Source organism: Lemur catta, chromosome 8 (genome assembly GCF_020740605.2).
Source record: "Lemur catta isolate mLemCat1 chromosome 8, mLemCat1.pri, whole genome shotgun sequence".
Classification (NCBI taxonomy): Eukaryota; Metazoa; Chordata; class Mammalia; order Primates; family Lemuridae; genus Lemur; species Lemur catta.
This window is the reverse complement of record NC_059135.1, coordinates 31,018,628-31,036,205: the sequence shown is the minus strand read 5'-3', so window position 1 is coordinate 31,036,205 and position 17,578 is coordinate 31,018,628. Positions and strand designations below refer to the sequence as shown.

The window sequence follows — 17,578 nt, the reverse complement described above, 5'->3', positions numbered from 1 at the left end:
GTTTGAGGTTGCTGTGAGCTAGGCTGACACCATGGCACTCACTCTAGCCCACTAAAAAAAAAAATGTGTAGCTCTCAAAATATTGATAATACTAGCGATTACTTATACTGCATTAATTTTCAGCCATGCACTCTAGTGGTTGCTTTACAGACATTGACACTTCCAGTCGTCACACAGTAAGTCCTCAATTAACATCGTGAAGAGGTTCATGGAAACTGCAACTTCAAGTTAAAGGTCTATAAAGGAAACCAATTTTACCATAGGTTAATTGATACAAACAAGAGTTAAATTCCTACAGCATATTTCTGGTCATAAAAACATCACTAAACTTCTAAATAAACAGGAAAACATTTCCGATATTAAACATTGAAATGTGAACTACATATAAAGATTAATAAAAACAGGATAATGATTTATCTGCTTATTCCAGTTCAGGGTTGACGGTGGCTGGAGCCTCACCTGGCAGCTGAGGGTACAAGATGGAACCGACCTGGGACAGGACCCCATTCCGTCACAGGGCGCACACGCACACACCCACACTCACTTCTCCTGGGACAATTTAGGCATGCCAACTAACCTACGGTGCACATCTTTGGGGGGTGGAGGGAAAATGAAGTACTGGCAGAAAACCCACACAGACATAGGGAAAATGTGCAAACTACACAGACAGTGGCCCTAGTGTGGAATCAATTTTTTTCTCATCTATGTTATAGTGAAACAACATCGAACAAAATGATTTTGAGGACCTGCTGTATAAATATTATTCCCATTTTACAGATGAGGAAACTGAAACAGGTTAAGTAGTTTACCCAAGGCCATCTAGCCAGGAAGTGACGGAGTTAAGATAAAAACTCAAGCAGTCTGGCCCCAGAGCCTGTGTGCTTAACCCCTTATTAATCAAATACATTGACAAAACTGACATAAGAAGTATGGGAGAAATCCTGAAGGAAAAGAAATCCATTTAAACTGATTTAAATTTTTTTTTTTTTTTAAATTTTAAAGCGGTTTATTCTGAGCTGAATGTGTGTGCCTAGCCAGGCTCACGTGGCCTCAGGGGGTCCTGAGAAAATTGTGACCTGTTTCCTTGGAAGGTATTATGGGAAATTAAAAAAAAAGAAAAAGCTCTTATACATGTTTCCACTTTCTCTACTGAGCATGTTACTTTTTTTTTGATGACAAAAGCAAATCTTTTAAAATACTGTCCAAAATGTCCAAGCATAGAATTCTACATTTCTTTCATAGGATGCTTTTCCTACAAATCTTATTATTGCCTACAGGAATTGGAATCCTGACTTAGAAATTATTCTGGGTGCATCACCTGTAATATTAATTCACTGCAGAAATAACTAATAGGGCTGAGCCTTGTGAAATGCCCCAATTAGAGCTGGAAGAGGCACCAAGAAAGGAGGTGAGAAGAGAATCAGCAGTGTCAGAGATCAAATTGAAGAATTCAAAGTGATGGCCAAGCGCACCAAAGCAGAGAGAACGAGCTGGTAGACAGCCTTTGAGAGACTATCGCATGGTATTTGGTTCAGTCATTCATCATTTGCTTTCTATGTGCTGGGGCCAAGAAACGTGGGGAGGATAGGACAGAAATTTGGATAATTACAATAAACTTTTAAGTACGCTAAGGATATGCATACAGCATATAGGGAAGGTTTTCTGGAAAAAGGGAGTAGAACTCAGTCAAGAGGGACAGCTTGAATAAATGCATTGAGGACAGAAACACCAAAAATACTTTGAAAAAGCCTAGATCAATTAATTCAGCATTGTTGGGGTGAAAAGTGGGAGGCAGGGGAATTGTAGCCAGAAATGATGCTGAAGAAAGCCTGGGGCCAGTGACTCTTAACCCTTTTCTTCTTTATAGCACACTTAAGTTCTGATGTTATGTCATCTTAATAACTCATGATGGCAATAAGGATGTATCTCACGGAGTTAGAGGTTATGCATTAATTCCTTTGGATAGAGTCCCACAAGGGGTTAACAGATCAAAGAATGTGTTTATGATTGGATATACTTATTGCAAGTTTTTAAATAATGACATTATTGCTATAATAAAAATTTAAAGTTTATTGGTCTGCTAACATTACTAAATAACTAAAAATACCTAACATGTCCTTTGTAGTTTTTTTTTTTAAACAAAGTGTCACTTAGGATTATTCTTTACTTGTCAGGTTTCCTGAACGGTTAACTTTCTCTAAAATGTAGTTATATGTAGATTCAGCATCCCAAATCTGAAATATTCCCAAATCTGAAACTTTCCAAGGGCTGAAAGGAAGTGCTCCTTGGAGAATTTTGGGTTTCAGGTTTTCGGATTTGGGATGCTCAACTGCTAAGAACAAACATATCTTGATTTATTGCACTTGGCAGATACTGCATTTGTTACAAATTCAAAGTTTGTGGCAATCCTGCATCAACCAAGTCTATTGGTGCCATTTTTTCCAACAGCATTTCCTCACTTCATGTCTTTGTCACATTCTGGTAATTCTCACAATATTTCAAACCTTTTCATTATTTTATATTATGATGATTTGTGATCAGTGATCTTTGATGTTACTACTGTAATTGTTTTAGGGTACCACAAACCACGCTCATATAAGATGGCAAACTTAATTGATAAATGTTCCGTTTTCTGACTGCTCCCGTGACCAGCATTTCTCCATCTCTCCCCCTTTCCTTGGGCCTCCCTATTCCTTGAGACACAATAATATTGAAATTAAGCCAATTAGGAACTGACAATAAAGGATTTAGAATTTTACATAAACTTAAGTGATAAAGCAGCAGCAGGGTTTGTGAAAGAAGTTCTACTTTCGGTAAAATGCTATCAAACGACATCATATATTACAGAGAGAAATCTCTTGTGAAAGGAAGAGTCAACTGACCTGGTAACCTTCGTTGTTGTTTGTCTTAAAGAAATTGCCACAAACACTCCAACCTTAGCAACCACCACCCTGATCTGTCAGCAGCTATCAACACCAAGGCAAGACCCTCCACCAGCAAAAAGAATTACGACTTGGTGAAGGCTCAGATGATGGTTAGCATCTTTTAGCAATGTTTTTAAATTAAGGTATGTACTTTTTTCAGATATAATGCTATTGTACACTTAACAAACTACAGTATAATGTAAACATAAGTTTTACATGCACTGGGAAACCAAACATTCATTTGACTTGCTTTATTGTGACATTTGCTTTATTGTAGTGGTCTGGAGCTGAACCTGCAATATCTCCAAGGTATGCCTGAATATAGTACAGATATTCCAAAATAACAAAAAATCGGAAACCTGAAACACTATGGGTTCCAACCATTTTGGATAAGGGATACTCAACTTGTATTATTTCAAGATGTCGATTGTTAGTTCTATGTATCTTTGCTTTTCAAACTTTAACATGCATGAGAGGCCACGTGTGGTGGCTCATGCCTGTGATCCCAGCACTCTGGGAGGTGTAAGCAAGAGGATTGCTTGAGGCCAGGGATTCAAGACAAACCTGGGCAACATGGCAAAATCCTATCTCTGAAAAAAAAAAAAAAAGAGAGAGAGAGAGAGAGAGAGAGAGAGAAACAAAAAAAAGAAAAATATGCATGAAAACATTTGTTGGAGATTCAGTTAAAATGCAGATTGACTCAGATGTTTGCATAGAGCCCTAGAATTTCTGGGCACCCAAGAGATGCTGACAGTGCCATTTTAAGGACTTTGGGGAGCAAAGGTAAAGATGGTGACCAAAATATGTGGGAAGGCTTGGGGCCAAAATGATAGATAAAAAAATTGTTATGAAAATTTGGCAATGAGTTTTATATTGTACTCATGTTTAAAGTTATATTTTTCACAGCATCAATTATTTCAAATTTATTTAACACATTAAGGATGCTGTAAATTTTAACGTTATTTTAAAACCTTTTAAATAGCTATTTCATATTTTAATATCCTTATAACTTTTGGCAGAACCTTCTGTGTAATAAGTGCTCAACATTAATTAAAATGGTTTAACAGCAGTTTGAAAAATTAAAATGTGGGACACCCTCCTAAGGGACAAATCAAGTAATTACAGTACAAAAAGCCTGGGAACAAAGTCATTTATATAGTAATTTATTCACTCCTCAGTTTTTAGGAGCCACAGTCTGATAAGGCAGACTCTTATGACTCACTGTTATAAGCTATTCAGGATTACGCTGGAAGAATCATCTCACCTCCTAGAATGTAGGAAAGTATATTTTGAACAATGCTACTGGCTCCTAATTTGAATTAGCTGGAAAAAAAAAAAAGTAAACTTCTCAAGTTAGTAATTTTGTTTAGAAGTTAAGCAAAATCTATTAACCATCCCTAAAAGGCACTGATCTTTATATGAATGAAATGATCATACATTAAAACAACAAACATGATGCTAAGAAAGTCCAGTTTTTTTGAGCACTACTTGCACAAGATATTCAGGATTATGCCAAGTTTATAAAAAGCAAATGTTTCACATCCCCTGTGCCTTTTTTTACCATTTTGTTAAGAGCACCCAGAAAATCTTTTAAGGTTTCAGTAGGTCTGTTCAATCTTGAAAGGAAGCAAGTTAACACCATAGAAGAAATTAATTAGACTTAGAATCTGAGGAACATTGATGCTGATACAAGTCAATGAACAGCATATATTTTAATAATAATTCTGCCAAGATCTTCACCAGATATGTAAGATACAATCATAAAATTTGAGGAACTTCAAAATATTTTCAGTAAAAAGCCAGCACCATTATTTAAAAAGTGATTCTATCCAAATTGGCGGTTTATTTAATAATAATAAAGTCTTATTGACATGTACTGCTCACAAATAGTACAGACACAAAAATTATAAAAATAAACCAGTAGATATTTAAGCGCAGATGCAAAAATTTGCACATTAAGTCATTAAAGGTTTTGTATATTTTTTATACTCTAGCAGTTGTTATAAACTAGATGTAGTAAGCAAAAAAAAGGTGCAAACCAGCAAATATATGTTACCATTTGTGTTTCTAAAAGGAGAGAGATGGACAAATACATATGCATAGACTATCTCTGGAAGAATACATAAGAAATTGCTATTAGTGGTTGCCTAAAGGACTGGGGATCAGGGAGTTGGAAGAAAATTCACTTTCATTGAATATACTTTGGTACTATTAAAAAAATTATTTTATGTCATATTCATGTACAAATTTAAATATTTTGATTATCAGTTATATTTAAGACTAAATCCTTAATAGACTTAACATGAAATCAATTATATGCCACAAGAAAACTATAAAAAGAATTCCAAGCATTTTTGTAAATATGTTCATGGAAGAGGTTTATAAGATAAGAAATGAGTGAGAAATGCTGATGCAGTACATATTTTATTGCAGTGATATTTTAAGGAAGAATTTCATTTCCAAGTATGAAATATATCAGGGGGTATGTGAAAACACTAAGCTGACAACAGTAGCCAAGGTTACCCTTTTTTTCTTTCCTAAGAAAAAAGGCTCGTGCAAATATTTAGAAGGCTTGAAATTATCATTTTAAGAAAAAAAACAAATATCATACAGTGAGTTTTGGGTCTACAGAGGAATCAAGATTAATTTACAGCCAGCCATTAAAATGCTACTCACCTGCATGTTATTCAAGAAAAGAAAAATATGTCAATATACAAGAATAATGAAATGTTTTTATTTTCTGTTGTCTTGAAAACAATTATTAAAATGTAATTCAGGATTTTATTTCTCTAGCCTGGCTTCTCACTTGCATCATGAAGGTCATGGCACAGACATTAACTGTTCCAAGTATCATTTTCCATTGTTTATGTGCTTTCTAGGTTGGGTATATACCCTATATACTCTGTTTTTGTCACTATCCCAACTGAATAGTATCATATTCCCTGTCCCCCAACCCCTAAGTACATAGCCTAAGTCCAAAAGGAGAAAGCTGGATCACCTACTTCTTCCCAATCTATATCTTTTGTTGTTTCAGAAACAGTAAAAGATGATCTGCCTTCTCCATTACACTCATTGGTTTCAGCACACACAGCAGCAAACAAAACCAATTTATGTGATGCCCGTGTCTTTATACTTCCACACTCTGGAACAAGTACACTTGCAAACAATCAGCTCGGGGAGTGTTAGAAGGCCCTCAAAAAATTAGGAATAATATCTCTAGTATAAAAGAATTCAAAAACATCCAGTTCCAAATAGTCCCTGAGCACACTGTTCATTCCAGCAAGAAGTCTCCAGAAAGGTAATGAATGAAAAAGGCACATTTTCTCCAACTTGAGCACCGCTGCGTAGCACTAGAGACAGTACACCGGCCAGGCTAATCAAAAGTTCTAATTGATGACATCCCCCTCTTCCCAAATCGAAATCTTGTACGCTGGAAAAATAATCTAATGGATGTAAACACAACACTTTCCACTAGAGGAGTGGCAGCTGGGGTACAACAACCCTTCCATGGAAGGTTCAGGAGTAAAAGATAGCTTCAAGCCTCCTCTTCTTCCTTTTCCAAGAAATCAGTCAATGTTTCACTGTCAACAGGAATTAATAAATACTCCACTCCATCAGTTCCCTAAAAGATGAAAGAATACTCTGTATGTTAGTCATTTAGAAGAGGTATTTGAACACTTCCATTGCAGGTTAAAGAAAAAATGGATTTGATTTCCTTGATGCAATGTTTTAAGTAAATATATAAGTATAAAAATTAAGGCAAAAGGGCACACAGGCATATATATTTAAATACACCAAGTTACAGTTAAACCATTTTATAGTGGAAAAGACGACTGACTGGAGGGTGGGTAGGGGAATACTTATTTTCTTCTCTGTGCTTTAGATCCTTCTTCATTCACCTGCTCTGTCCAGACTCTGACACTATTGCTTTTTCCGTTATTTCTGCTTTCAGCAAGATCCTTCCCTATTGGGTTATTTTATTTTATTTTATTTTTTTTGAGACAGGGTCTCGCTGTGTCGCCCTGCCCTGGCTAGAGTGCAGTGGTGTCGTCATAGCTCTCTGCAACCTCAAACTCTTGGGCTCAGGTGATCCTCCTGCCTGAGCCTCCTGAGTAGCTGGGACTACAGGCCCGTGCCATCACACCCAGCTAATTTTTCTGTTTTTTGTAGAGAAGAGGTCTTGCTTTTGCTCAGGCTGGTCTCATAATGCTGGCCTCAAGCAATCCTCCTGCCTCAGCCTCCCGAGTAGCTGGGACTACAGGCCTGCACCACCATGCCCAGCTAATTTTTTCTATATATATTTTTAGCTGTCCATATAATTTCTTTCTATTTTTAGTAGAGATGGGGTCTCGCTCTTGCTCAGGCTGGTCTCGAACTCCTGAGCTCAAACGATCCACCCGCCTCGGCCTCCCAGAGTGCTAGGATTACAGGTGTGAGCCCCTGTTGGCTTTTAAATACATTCAGGTATGTCCAATTTTTAAATAACCCTCACTAGACTCCTTCATTCCTCTCCATCTATCATCCTACCTCTGCAGCTTTCCAGGAGAGTTGTCTATAATGGCAGGCTCCATTTCCCCACTTCTCACTCAACACAGTTCAATATATCTACTGCTCCTATTATCACGTCATTTGCTTAGACCACCAGGGAATTCCATATTTCTAAATCCCATAGATATTTTCAGGCTTCATCTTTTTGGCCTCTCAGCAGCATCTGACCCAGTTAACTATATTCTCTTTCTTAAAACATGCTTCTCTTGGCTTCTGTGACATCACATCCTGGTTTTCTTCCTAGTTCTCGGGCTGTTCCTCTCATCTCTGCAGGCTTATCCTTTACTTGGCTGTTAAATGTCAGATTGCTTGGCTTAGTTCCTGGCTTTTTAATCTCACTAAATGTCCTCCCTCTTGGTGGTCCCAATGCCTGGTTTTAGTTACAATCTAAATACATAGTAATCATAATCTTGTAACTCCAGCTCAGATCTCCTCTGGTATCTTGTCCCAGGTATACAACTGCCTAATTGGAAATCTCAAAGGAACCTCAAATAGTATAAGCCTAAACTTAACTAAGATCATGAAGTCATCATCTGTCTCCCTAAAATGTTGCTCTTCCAGTTTATCATCCAATGATCTCACCATCAGGCTGGGATCCCACTATCATTGGATAAAAAACTAGAAGAAACCAGGAATCACTCTTGATACTTTCCTTTCCCTTGGCCCCCACATCAAATTATCATCAATTCTTCTCAATTGTGTCTTCCAAGTATATCTTGAATTCAATCACTTTCTCTCTTCACCCTCATTCAAGTCACCATCATCTGACCCAGACTATTAAAACATTCCTGGCTGGCCTCTGTGCATCCACTTTTGGCAGTCCCATCCTATTCTGCCCCATTCCACTCTCCACACCAGAATTAGAATAATTTTTTGAATGATGTCTCATTATTTTAGAATAAAGATTAAAATCCTTTCCTTGGACTAAAAGACGTGTATGGTCTAGCCCTTATATCACCCTCTCTTCAGCCTCATCTTGTGCCATGCCGGCCTTTTTGTTCCAGGGTCTCTCTACATGCTGTTCCTGGTCTGGAATACTCTTCCCTTCCCTTTTTGACTAGTTATCTCCCAGTTTTCCTTTAGATCACAGCTCAGTAGTCTCTTCTGATAGCCATAATTACATCAAATCCATCTATTTTAATATGCTCTTTTGGATTATAGGACTTACTTAACACAGTTGAAATTTTACATGTGTGATTATTGATGTCTATCTCCCCTATTAGACTTTAAGCTCTGTAAGAAAAACAATTAGGTTTTGCTTACTACTATATCCTATTACTTAGTGCAATATCTGATACATAGTTTGTACTCAATAAATATAGACTATTAATGAATGGGGTAGAGGGAAGAGAGAAGGAAATAGAATTATATGACTCACACATCTAAATGCCTCTAACTCTGTACTAGATCCTACATGTTTTCTTCTCTGAAGCAGGGTACTTTTACCATGGTTCTTTTTACACAACTCAAATGGCACAGTGCCTAAATGAATCCTTGTGACCTATCATGGAACCTCAGTTTCAAAATCAGGTTTGAGTCAAAGGTATACTTGTCCCTAAGTGAATGATATATACTATACAATGCTACAATACAGTTTTACCTTCTTTGTTCTTATAAGCTTGTGGTCCCTAAATTCAGTTAACTGGGCCCGGAGTGTCAAATCACTATTGACGAGGAATGCCTCCCGACACTGCTGGTAAAAATCTTGAAAAGAAAGTCCTGGTGAGTTCAAAAAGAGATATAAACATAAGTCAGTGTTTAACACATGACGCCATGTATGAATACCTATACCAAAGGACACAGAACAAAAAGTTCTGTTGGCATGTTATGCCAGAGCAGTCAATAAGCATTGATAAAGAAAATAGGGAAGTACCTCTGGAAGAAGCAAAATTAGAGAACATTTAGGCATGCACATTATGGCTTATAGCTTTTAAAGAGAGCTGACTGGTGAAACTAGTCAGCTGTGATCAAGTGTAAAACAACCCTGTAGGAAGTTTTAAATAGCATAAATAAAGTTAACCTTTATTTTATTTATTTATTTTTAGAGGTGGGATCTCATTATGTTGCCCAGGCTAGAGTGCAGTGACTATTCACAGGTGCAATCATAGTGCACTACAGCCTTGAACTCCTGGGCTCCAGTGATCCTCCTGCCTCAGCCTCCTGAGTAGCTGGGACTATAGGCTATGTGCCACTGTACCCAGCTTAAAGTTGACTTTTAAAGAAAGAACTAGTAAGTCATGAGAGTGGAACAATTACTAAAATGTTTGTTTAAATTAATACACTATTTTTGCCAAAGGGGAAGAAAATCTCCTAAGATGCCCAGTATATGAAACATATGTAATTGGCAGACACACATCCATAGTTAGCACAGAGAATTTTAAAAGTAAGCTTGGTTTGTCTTTTATGTTGGCAGGGCTGCTTGGAAATTTGCTATGTGGCAGACATACCCATCACAGAGTGATTACTAATTCACTGCTGTGAAAAACTGTCGTGTTATCATTAGATTCCAGAAAAAGGGATTTATGGGGTGAAACAAAAGTTACACAATTTAATATCATAAATATTGGATACCAATGTAAGAAGGGTTATCCTGGTTATCCAGCTGATACTTTATTAGTAGCCTGAAAATTCCCCTAAGGAAAAAAACAAAAAACAAACAAATTTAAATCGAGAATGTTAACATCAAAAGACAATAGCTAGTAGTAAAATACATACAGAAAATGTTAAATACTTGGCCTGTCTGCATTATCTTCCATTCCTTTCTGCAAGGAATCTCATATCCTTGCCTAGTTAAACACAAAAAGCTTTTTTACTTCCTTTTAAGAAAAATCTAAAAGTATTTTTGGTTTTAGATGTTTACATTGTTTCCAATTTTAGATTATTAAAAATAACCTTGCATTAAATAAAACTATATATATTTTTTCATATTTTGAATTATTTCCACAGGAGAGTGAACCAAATGAACTATGGGGTTGGAAGTAGTGTTACACAAACTAAGATTCCCAGGAGTACTTAGGTATGTCAACAATTTTAAATCTTTGCATTTTCATTTTTACAATGATCTAGGAAAACACTTACTATAATCATCTGAATGACTACTTTTTAGCTAAGTACTGCTACTGACTCCAGAGTTAAATTTTGGTTAAAATTTTTGATCAATCACATTCATACCAAGTAAAGACTTAATGATGCTGGAGTTTGGAGAATGAACCAAAATTTCAAAATAGCTTAAATTTTTAAAAAAGTTGTTGGAGGCTAGCACACAGATATTTAGGTATGCCAAACTAAAAAATATTTGCATTAGTCAGTGCCATATTTCATGTTGTGAGTTCTTACACTGCATGGACCCCCAACTTATATACAGCAACTTCTGATATTCCTTTAGTAGTAAGTGTAATAAAATAGAATGAAGACCTTTTCTGTTCCCAATTCTATCAAAAATTTTGATTAGGTAACCATTTAATGCATATTTCAATATTAATAAATGCCAATCTTATGTTTAGTGTACAAATCAGCTTTATAGAGTAATAAAATTCATTAAAATTAGCATTTGAGGATTAACATAATGGAGTCTTGTGATGGTACATTTGATTATCTTGACTGTGGTGGTAGTTATGCAAGGCTATATATGTGACAAAACTGTACAGAGCCACACACACACACTTTCATACACACACAAATGAGTGCCTGTATAATGGTGACATTCCGAATAAGTTCTATAGATTGGATTGTGCCAGTGTCAATTTCTTGGTTCTGATACTGTGCTGTGGTTGTGTGAGATGGTGGTGGGGGATGAGGTGGTGGTTGGGGAAGGGGGTGCATGAGACTTCCCTGTATATTTTTTTTGTAACTTCCTGTGAGGCTATAATTATCTCAAAACAAACAGTTAATCTCCCATGCCTCTACCTAACACACACATAAATGAAAATTAAATGAAAAAAAAAATGCTGGGGGAAACAAAAAAGAAATACTTGAAAGTCTGTCTGTACTCATTCTCTATCTACTCTTCTCTTTTTCCCCAGGGTTAGTACCATTCTGAAATAGGTATTTTTTATTTCCATGCATACTTTTAACTTTTATTCATATTGATATGGCTGCCAATGCTGCTTATAGATTCAGAATCAGCTAGGCTGTGGCTTCAACTCTGCTGGGCTGTGCTACAACTCTGTTCACTGCTTTATGGTTCTGTTCCAATTGAGATGTTCATATTTTGAGCCAGGATATGTTTTATTATTTTTGTTTTTATCTATTATGCTATGTGTTTGGAACAGGAGGGGATGAATTAAAGTGTGAAAGTATTATGCCATCTTGACTAGAAATGTCCCCTCATTGTCCTTTGTAAAGACAGAAACTGTCATTGCTAGTCTAGTTTGCTTATTTTTAGGAAACCAAATTTTCTATCAAATTTAAAACAAAAAAACCATTTATACTGATTAATTTGTAGGTCTGATACATTTCTAACTTGGGAAGCATAGTTTTGTTTTTTTTTTTGAGACAGAGTCTCACTCTGTTGCCCGGGCTAGAGTGCCATGGCCTAGCTCACAGCAACCTCAAACTCCTGGACTCAAGCGATCCTTCTGCCTCAGCCTCCTGAGTAGCTGGGACTACAGGCATGCGCCACCATGCCCGGCTAATTTTTTCTATATATTTTTAGTTGTCCAGCTAATTTCTTTCTACTTTTTCAGTAGGGATGAGGTCTCTCTTGCTCAGGCTGGTCTTGAACTCCTGAGCTCAAATGATCTGCCCACCTTGGCCTCCCAGAGTGCTAGGATTACAGGCATGAGCCACCACACCCAGCCAGAATAGTTACCTTTATATTAATAATATTCAGTCTACACACCCAAGAACACAATATTTCTTTTCATCTACTCAAATCTTAATTATCTATTCTTAGCAAGGTTTGTTGTTTTTCAACACTTCATGTTGTTAAATATATTTATAGAATTTTATGCTTGTGGGGGGGTAGAGTTTACTACTAAAAGCCTTTTACAACAGGCTAATTATGCAATTTATTTTTTGCTGGCTTATGCTATATCCAGCTTTTCTTAGCTTTTATTAATTCAGATATGCCTCTTGGTTAGGCTGCTGAAAGGACTTCACTGTAGACATTATACAGAGATGCTTCAGAGCATGAGCTTTGGAGCTGCGCAGATTAGTATCAAAATCTTTGTGCCATTAACTATACACCTTAGTTATGAAGATCACATGACCTATTGCATGTTATGGGCTTAGTGTTTGAGTCAGAATGTTCAATATGTAATTAAAAATAACCATGACATTTAACTACAATCCACCAAATTCTGCTTTTTCTCCATGATGAGCACTTAGATGCTCTTATTGAGAAATATCAAAATGTATTAAGAAAAAAATGTTGGTACTCCTGCTTTATTATTGGGCAATTTGATAGACTGTTACTGAGTACTCTGCCTACTGCATAATACAGTACTGGCAACTATTATTACTACTATTTCTCTTAACCCTTCAAGCTAAGTAGGGACCTTAGTATCACTATGAAAACCTAGTAGTGCATACATAATATTAAAATGTATAGAGTTTTTTTAAAGAAGAAATACGGTTTTAATTCTTACCTTGCATTAGGGGTAAGGCTTCGTAAGACATGAGTCAAGGAACTAAGTGGTAGGGATCCAGACTGTTTAACCAGAAGAGAATTTTCATAGGAGGTTTCTTCAGTATAAGGACTATATGTAGTAGTTTCATACCAGAGCCAGTTGTAAAGACTTTGCTTTTCATGATCCCACACTAGAGCACATGATCAAAAAAACACCAAGAATTACAAATTATTTTCATACTGTGATGTTATTAAATTCCATTCTAGGAAAGAATGAGAAAGCATTAAATAAAAATGAATCCTAAAATTTTTCACGTTTGCTAGCTCCCCATCCAAATCAGTAACTCACAATCTAATTTCATTGTCTACCACATCTGAATCTTTATTTGTACATTAAATATAAATTAAAATATCTTAGCACTATCAAGGCATCCTTTAAAAAAATTTAATAATTTAGCATTTTGTTCTATAGGATTATCACAAAGTCTGAATTAAGTTCATAAAGTAAATGTTGCAATATCACAAGAGGAGAAAACCCAAAAATAATAGTTGGGTCTCCTCTCCCTCATGTAACTTTAAGTATAAAACACCCTCCTTTAGTATCTGAATTTTTATTTCCAAAAATTATGTTCCAAATCAGATTGGTACACATTTTGGCAACCTGTGCTTTTAAACATGTAACAGGGAGGCCGGGCGCTGTGGCTCACACCTGTAATCCCAGCTACTCAGGAGGCTGAGGCAGGAGAATTGCTTGAGCCCAGGAGTTTGAGGTTGCTGTGAGCTAGGCTGATGCCACGGCACTCTAGCCCAGGTGACAGAGCAAGACTCCGTCTCAAAAAAAAAAGTAACAGGAGAAAAGTATACTAAAAAAAATAAAAATTTTATGACTTACAACATTAAGAAAATTAATTTTGTAAGACTGATAACTCAAGAAAGAAAAACAGTAATATTTAACTTACTGAGAGGAGCATTGAGGTGATCAATAGATGCTATAAGGTATATGTTATGCAAGGATGACAACTGTCCAATGATTTGCTGGCTCTTGTCTCCTCTCAACATTTGGCTATCCAAATTGTGGATAAGAAGGAAGAGTTCTAAAGAAGAATCTAAAAGGAAAAAGAATCCAATTATTATTTTCAATGAGATTTCAGTGATTATTTTCCTTACCACACATAATGCCTAAGTATTAAGAGATATACCAAAGTAGTATATGATACAATAATGACTGCTTAGGGGAATGCAATTTATTTGAGAAGATACGTCATTCACTCATAAAATAGGCAAGACATGGTTGGCACTTAAATCTGGCCCTAAAGGAAGCAGCCTTTAATAAGGCAGAGGAAAAAAAAGGCAAGATGCATATACTAGATTGGAGGTGAATCTGTGCACGTTGCATTACAAGGTGGGAGTGGAGGGGATACCATCAAAAGAAGAAAAAGAGTTCTCATCAAGCATTTTAAGATTATATAGAAAACCCCGATTATTACAAAAGCCAAAGGAGACTAAAGGAGGGGAAAGGGTTTAGGATATCGCTCAAGGCATCAGAAAGTTCAGAGAAATTATTGTTATAAGTCAGTGAAGGAAGAATTTAGAGGATGGAGCTGTTGACACCATCAACTACAACAGAGATCAAGATAAAGAATAAGCCAAGGTCAACAGCCTTAGTAAGAAAGAAATTACAAGTGATTATCAGGCATACAGTTCTGGTAGCATAGAACAAAGAAATTAAAAGGAAATAGGTAAAAAAAAAAAATAGAAGCTGATATGTCTTCAAAAACTCTGAAATCATATGAAAATAGGGAAATAAAACTGTAAAGTGGCAGTAGAATCAAGAAAATTTTTTCCTATGCATGTTTAAAAGGCAAAGGTATTGATAAGTCTCTCAGGAGACTGGGTAAGAAATGGGACACTTGGCATATATGTTGGAAGATGAGCCTTTCAGAGGCTGGAGGTAGATGGACAAGAGAGACACCATAGTGACAAAGATTCTGAGATGAAACATTTTGAAAATCTCAAGTTCCTTGAATTTTAGAAGTCACTATAGTCAACAGTTCATTAAAATAGATGCCTAAGTCATTTAATGTGTGTGTATATACATGTGTGGGTGTGTTTTTTTCACATTGTTGACTATGGTGACTTCTAGAATTCAAGGAACCTGAGATTTTCAAAATTATAGGGGTGAAATACTGCAGCAATTGATTTTTAATTAAATAATAAGGTTGAAAGAACTGAAAACAAACTAAGCAGATTGGTTTATCTTATGAAAAAACGTGCTAGTGATTCACTATATGCCTATGTAATCAATGAACAAGGAATGTTCATATATGCAATTAGTTTTGGGGTTCAGTGAAATATATATACTTGACTCTCATGTTCTATAAAGTTGCTGCAAACACTGAATTAGTGAATACTGAACCACTGTTCCTAGAGGAAATACAAAGTTAGGTTCCTGTGAGAACATTTTTATCAACTGATCAATACATAATTTTGTTTTATGTGTGTTTCTGTTAAAGACACATTTATTTTTAATGCACATTGTTGATCCTTTAACACTGAACTCACAATCAACAGCACTATAACTCATACCTGAAGGAAGTTTATGTAACACAGGTGTTTTTTCCACAAGGTACACCATAGGCTTCTTGTGTTTAAGAACACTGGACAGTATTTTAGTACTATACTTGGGGCCATTTTAAATAGCCAAATCACTAACAAAAAACACAAAAGTGTGGAAAATGTAGCATTAAGTAACGCCAAAAAAAGACACTTGTTTTACAGTCTGAGAGTTGAAACAAGAAGGCAGAGTATTATTGCCTTGTTTGACCTCAGCTGGGAATGTGTGCAGGGGGTGATTCAAATTTTTTGCCACTCTGCATGTCCACCCATGACTGTGAAAGTGCTAAGAATACTGATTCTGGGATTACAAATAAATGTTAGTGAGTAGCTGAATTTGGAATTATAGAATTTGTGAGTAATGAGAATCAACTGTACTTGTTTCAAATGTGTAGAGTTGGTATAAGAATGTATATTGTCCATGCATATAAAAAAGGACTGTAGTTAAAATGGGCTTAGAAGCCTGAAAGGAAGAAATCTGGGACAGAAAACGTTTCAGCTAAGAAACAAAGGGAAGGAAAAACTTAAGAATGCACCGGGATATTGACAAGATAAATAAAAGTGCTATGGAAATGGAGCTAGGATTATCATTCTAAATAAAAACTATTTATCAAATTAATTAAGCATTATCAGTTACTCCTTTTAATTCTTAAGCAATGACTAAATGACAATTGTTATAGGCTGAATAATAATATTTCCAATTTTCTGATATGCTTACATAACCAAAACAATAACAAAAAAAGTCTTTTCCCCAATCCATAGATCTTAGTATATTAAATTATTCCACTATAGTGATATTTACTCAGTATAAGGAAATAAGAATGTTTTATAAACATATTAAACAATATAAAAATATCAAAGATGTACTACTCAGCTGGAAGCACTCCACGCTGGCAAAACAAAAGCTGAAAATTATTCTGAAATAAGAGGCTTTTGGCTATACAAATTTAAGACAGAAGGAGTAATTCTTTCTTTCCTTTTAGTTAAATGAAGTTCACAGAAAAAAGTTCATAGAAGAGCCCTGGACTTATGTTCAACTGTTGGGCAAAAAAGCTCTGTTTTTCCTGCTGGACTTGAAGTTGCGAGGATGGAAGCTGAGGAGAAATGAGATCAAGGGGAATTCAGTTTTGAATGAAGTGATGGAACAAGCCACAAGGATGAGTTCCTGGCAGAGGGAACACCCCCAGCATGAGGAAGAAGAGGAAGAAGCCTAGTGCAGTAAAGTGAAGAGGTTAGAAAGCATGAATGAGTTCACATAGAGCAGACAGAGGCCAGATCTTGAAGGGCCTCTTGAGTCATGAGAGGGGTTTGGATTTTACTCTGAGAAGCTTTTGGAAGGTTTTGAGCAGAGGAGTCATATGATCTGATTCACATTTGTAAAAGATCACTCTGGGATGAGACTAGGGATGAGGGATGGGGTGGAGGAAGAAGGGAGACAGGTTAGGAAGCTGTTGCATTACTGAGGTAGAGAAGATGGTGATTTAGACTAGGATTGTAGTTTTGGTGAAAAAATATTTGGCATGGCCTGTTTGAGAGTGGAGCCAGAGCAAAATAAAATAGAGTCTAGGGAGTTGCTTCTGATGACATCATTAGAGCCCCTGGATTCAGCTGTGCCTGAAGCTATTTCTCCTGTTCTTTACAGTTAAGTGAGCCAATAAATTCTTTTTTATGCTTAAAGTCAGTTCGATTTGGGATTCTGTCACTTAGAAATGAAATGAGACTTGGCTTATGTGCATTATCTCATTAATCCTCAAAACAAATCTATGAGGTTACTACTATTAGCTCAATTTTGCTGTTAAGAAAACTGAAGCTTGGCCGGGCGCGGTGGCTCACGCCTGTAATCCTAGCTCTGGGAGGCCGAGGCGGGTGGATCGCTCGAGGTCAGGAGTTCGAGACCAGCCTGAGCAAGAGTGAGACCCCGTCT

General features: G+C 36.3%; 1 protein-coding gene and 1 long non-coding RNA gene across 2 annotated transcripts in view; one reads left to right on the top strand and one right to left on the bottom strand.

The window, feature by feature from the left end:
• The first annotated feature begins 103 nt into the window (after nt 1-103).
• LOC123643906 lies at nt 104-17,490 on the top strand. The gene is made up of 5 exons (XR_006736948.1): nt 104-1,522; nt 2,914-3,067; nt 3,202-3,233; nt 10,419-10,488; nt 16,638-17,490. It is a non-coding gene; the product is annotated as an uncharacterized LOC123643906 (long non-coding RNA).
• Nucleotides 5,330-17,578, bottom strand: part of ORC2 (origin recognition complex subunit 2) — a 44,146-nt gene continuing 31,897 nt past the window's right edge. The window contains exons 14-18 of the mRNA XM_045559772.1: nt 14,001-14,147; nt 13,061-13,232; nt 10,044-10,105; nt 9,073-9,191; nt 5,330-6,546 (exon numbers count right to left, since the gene is read on the bottom strand). Coding sequence (XP_045415728.1) covers nt 6,460-6,546; nt 9,073-9,191; nt 10,044-10,105; nt 13,061-13,232; nt 14,001-14,147 — 587 coding nt within the window. The 3' untranslated portion in view covers nt 5,330-6,459. The remainder of the gene's footprint in view (nt 6,547-9,072; nt 9,192-10,043; nt 10,106-13,060; nt 13,233-14,000; nt 14,148-17,578) is intronic.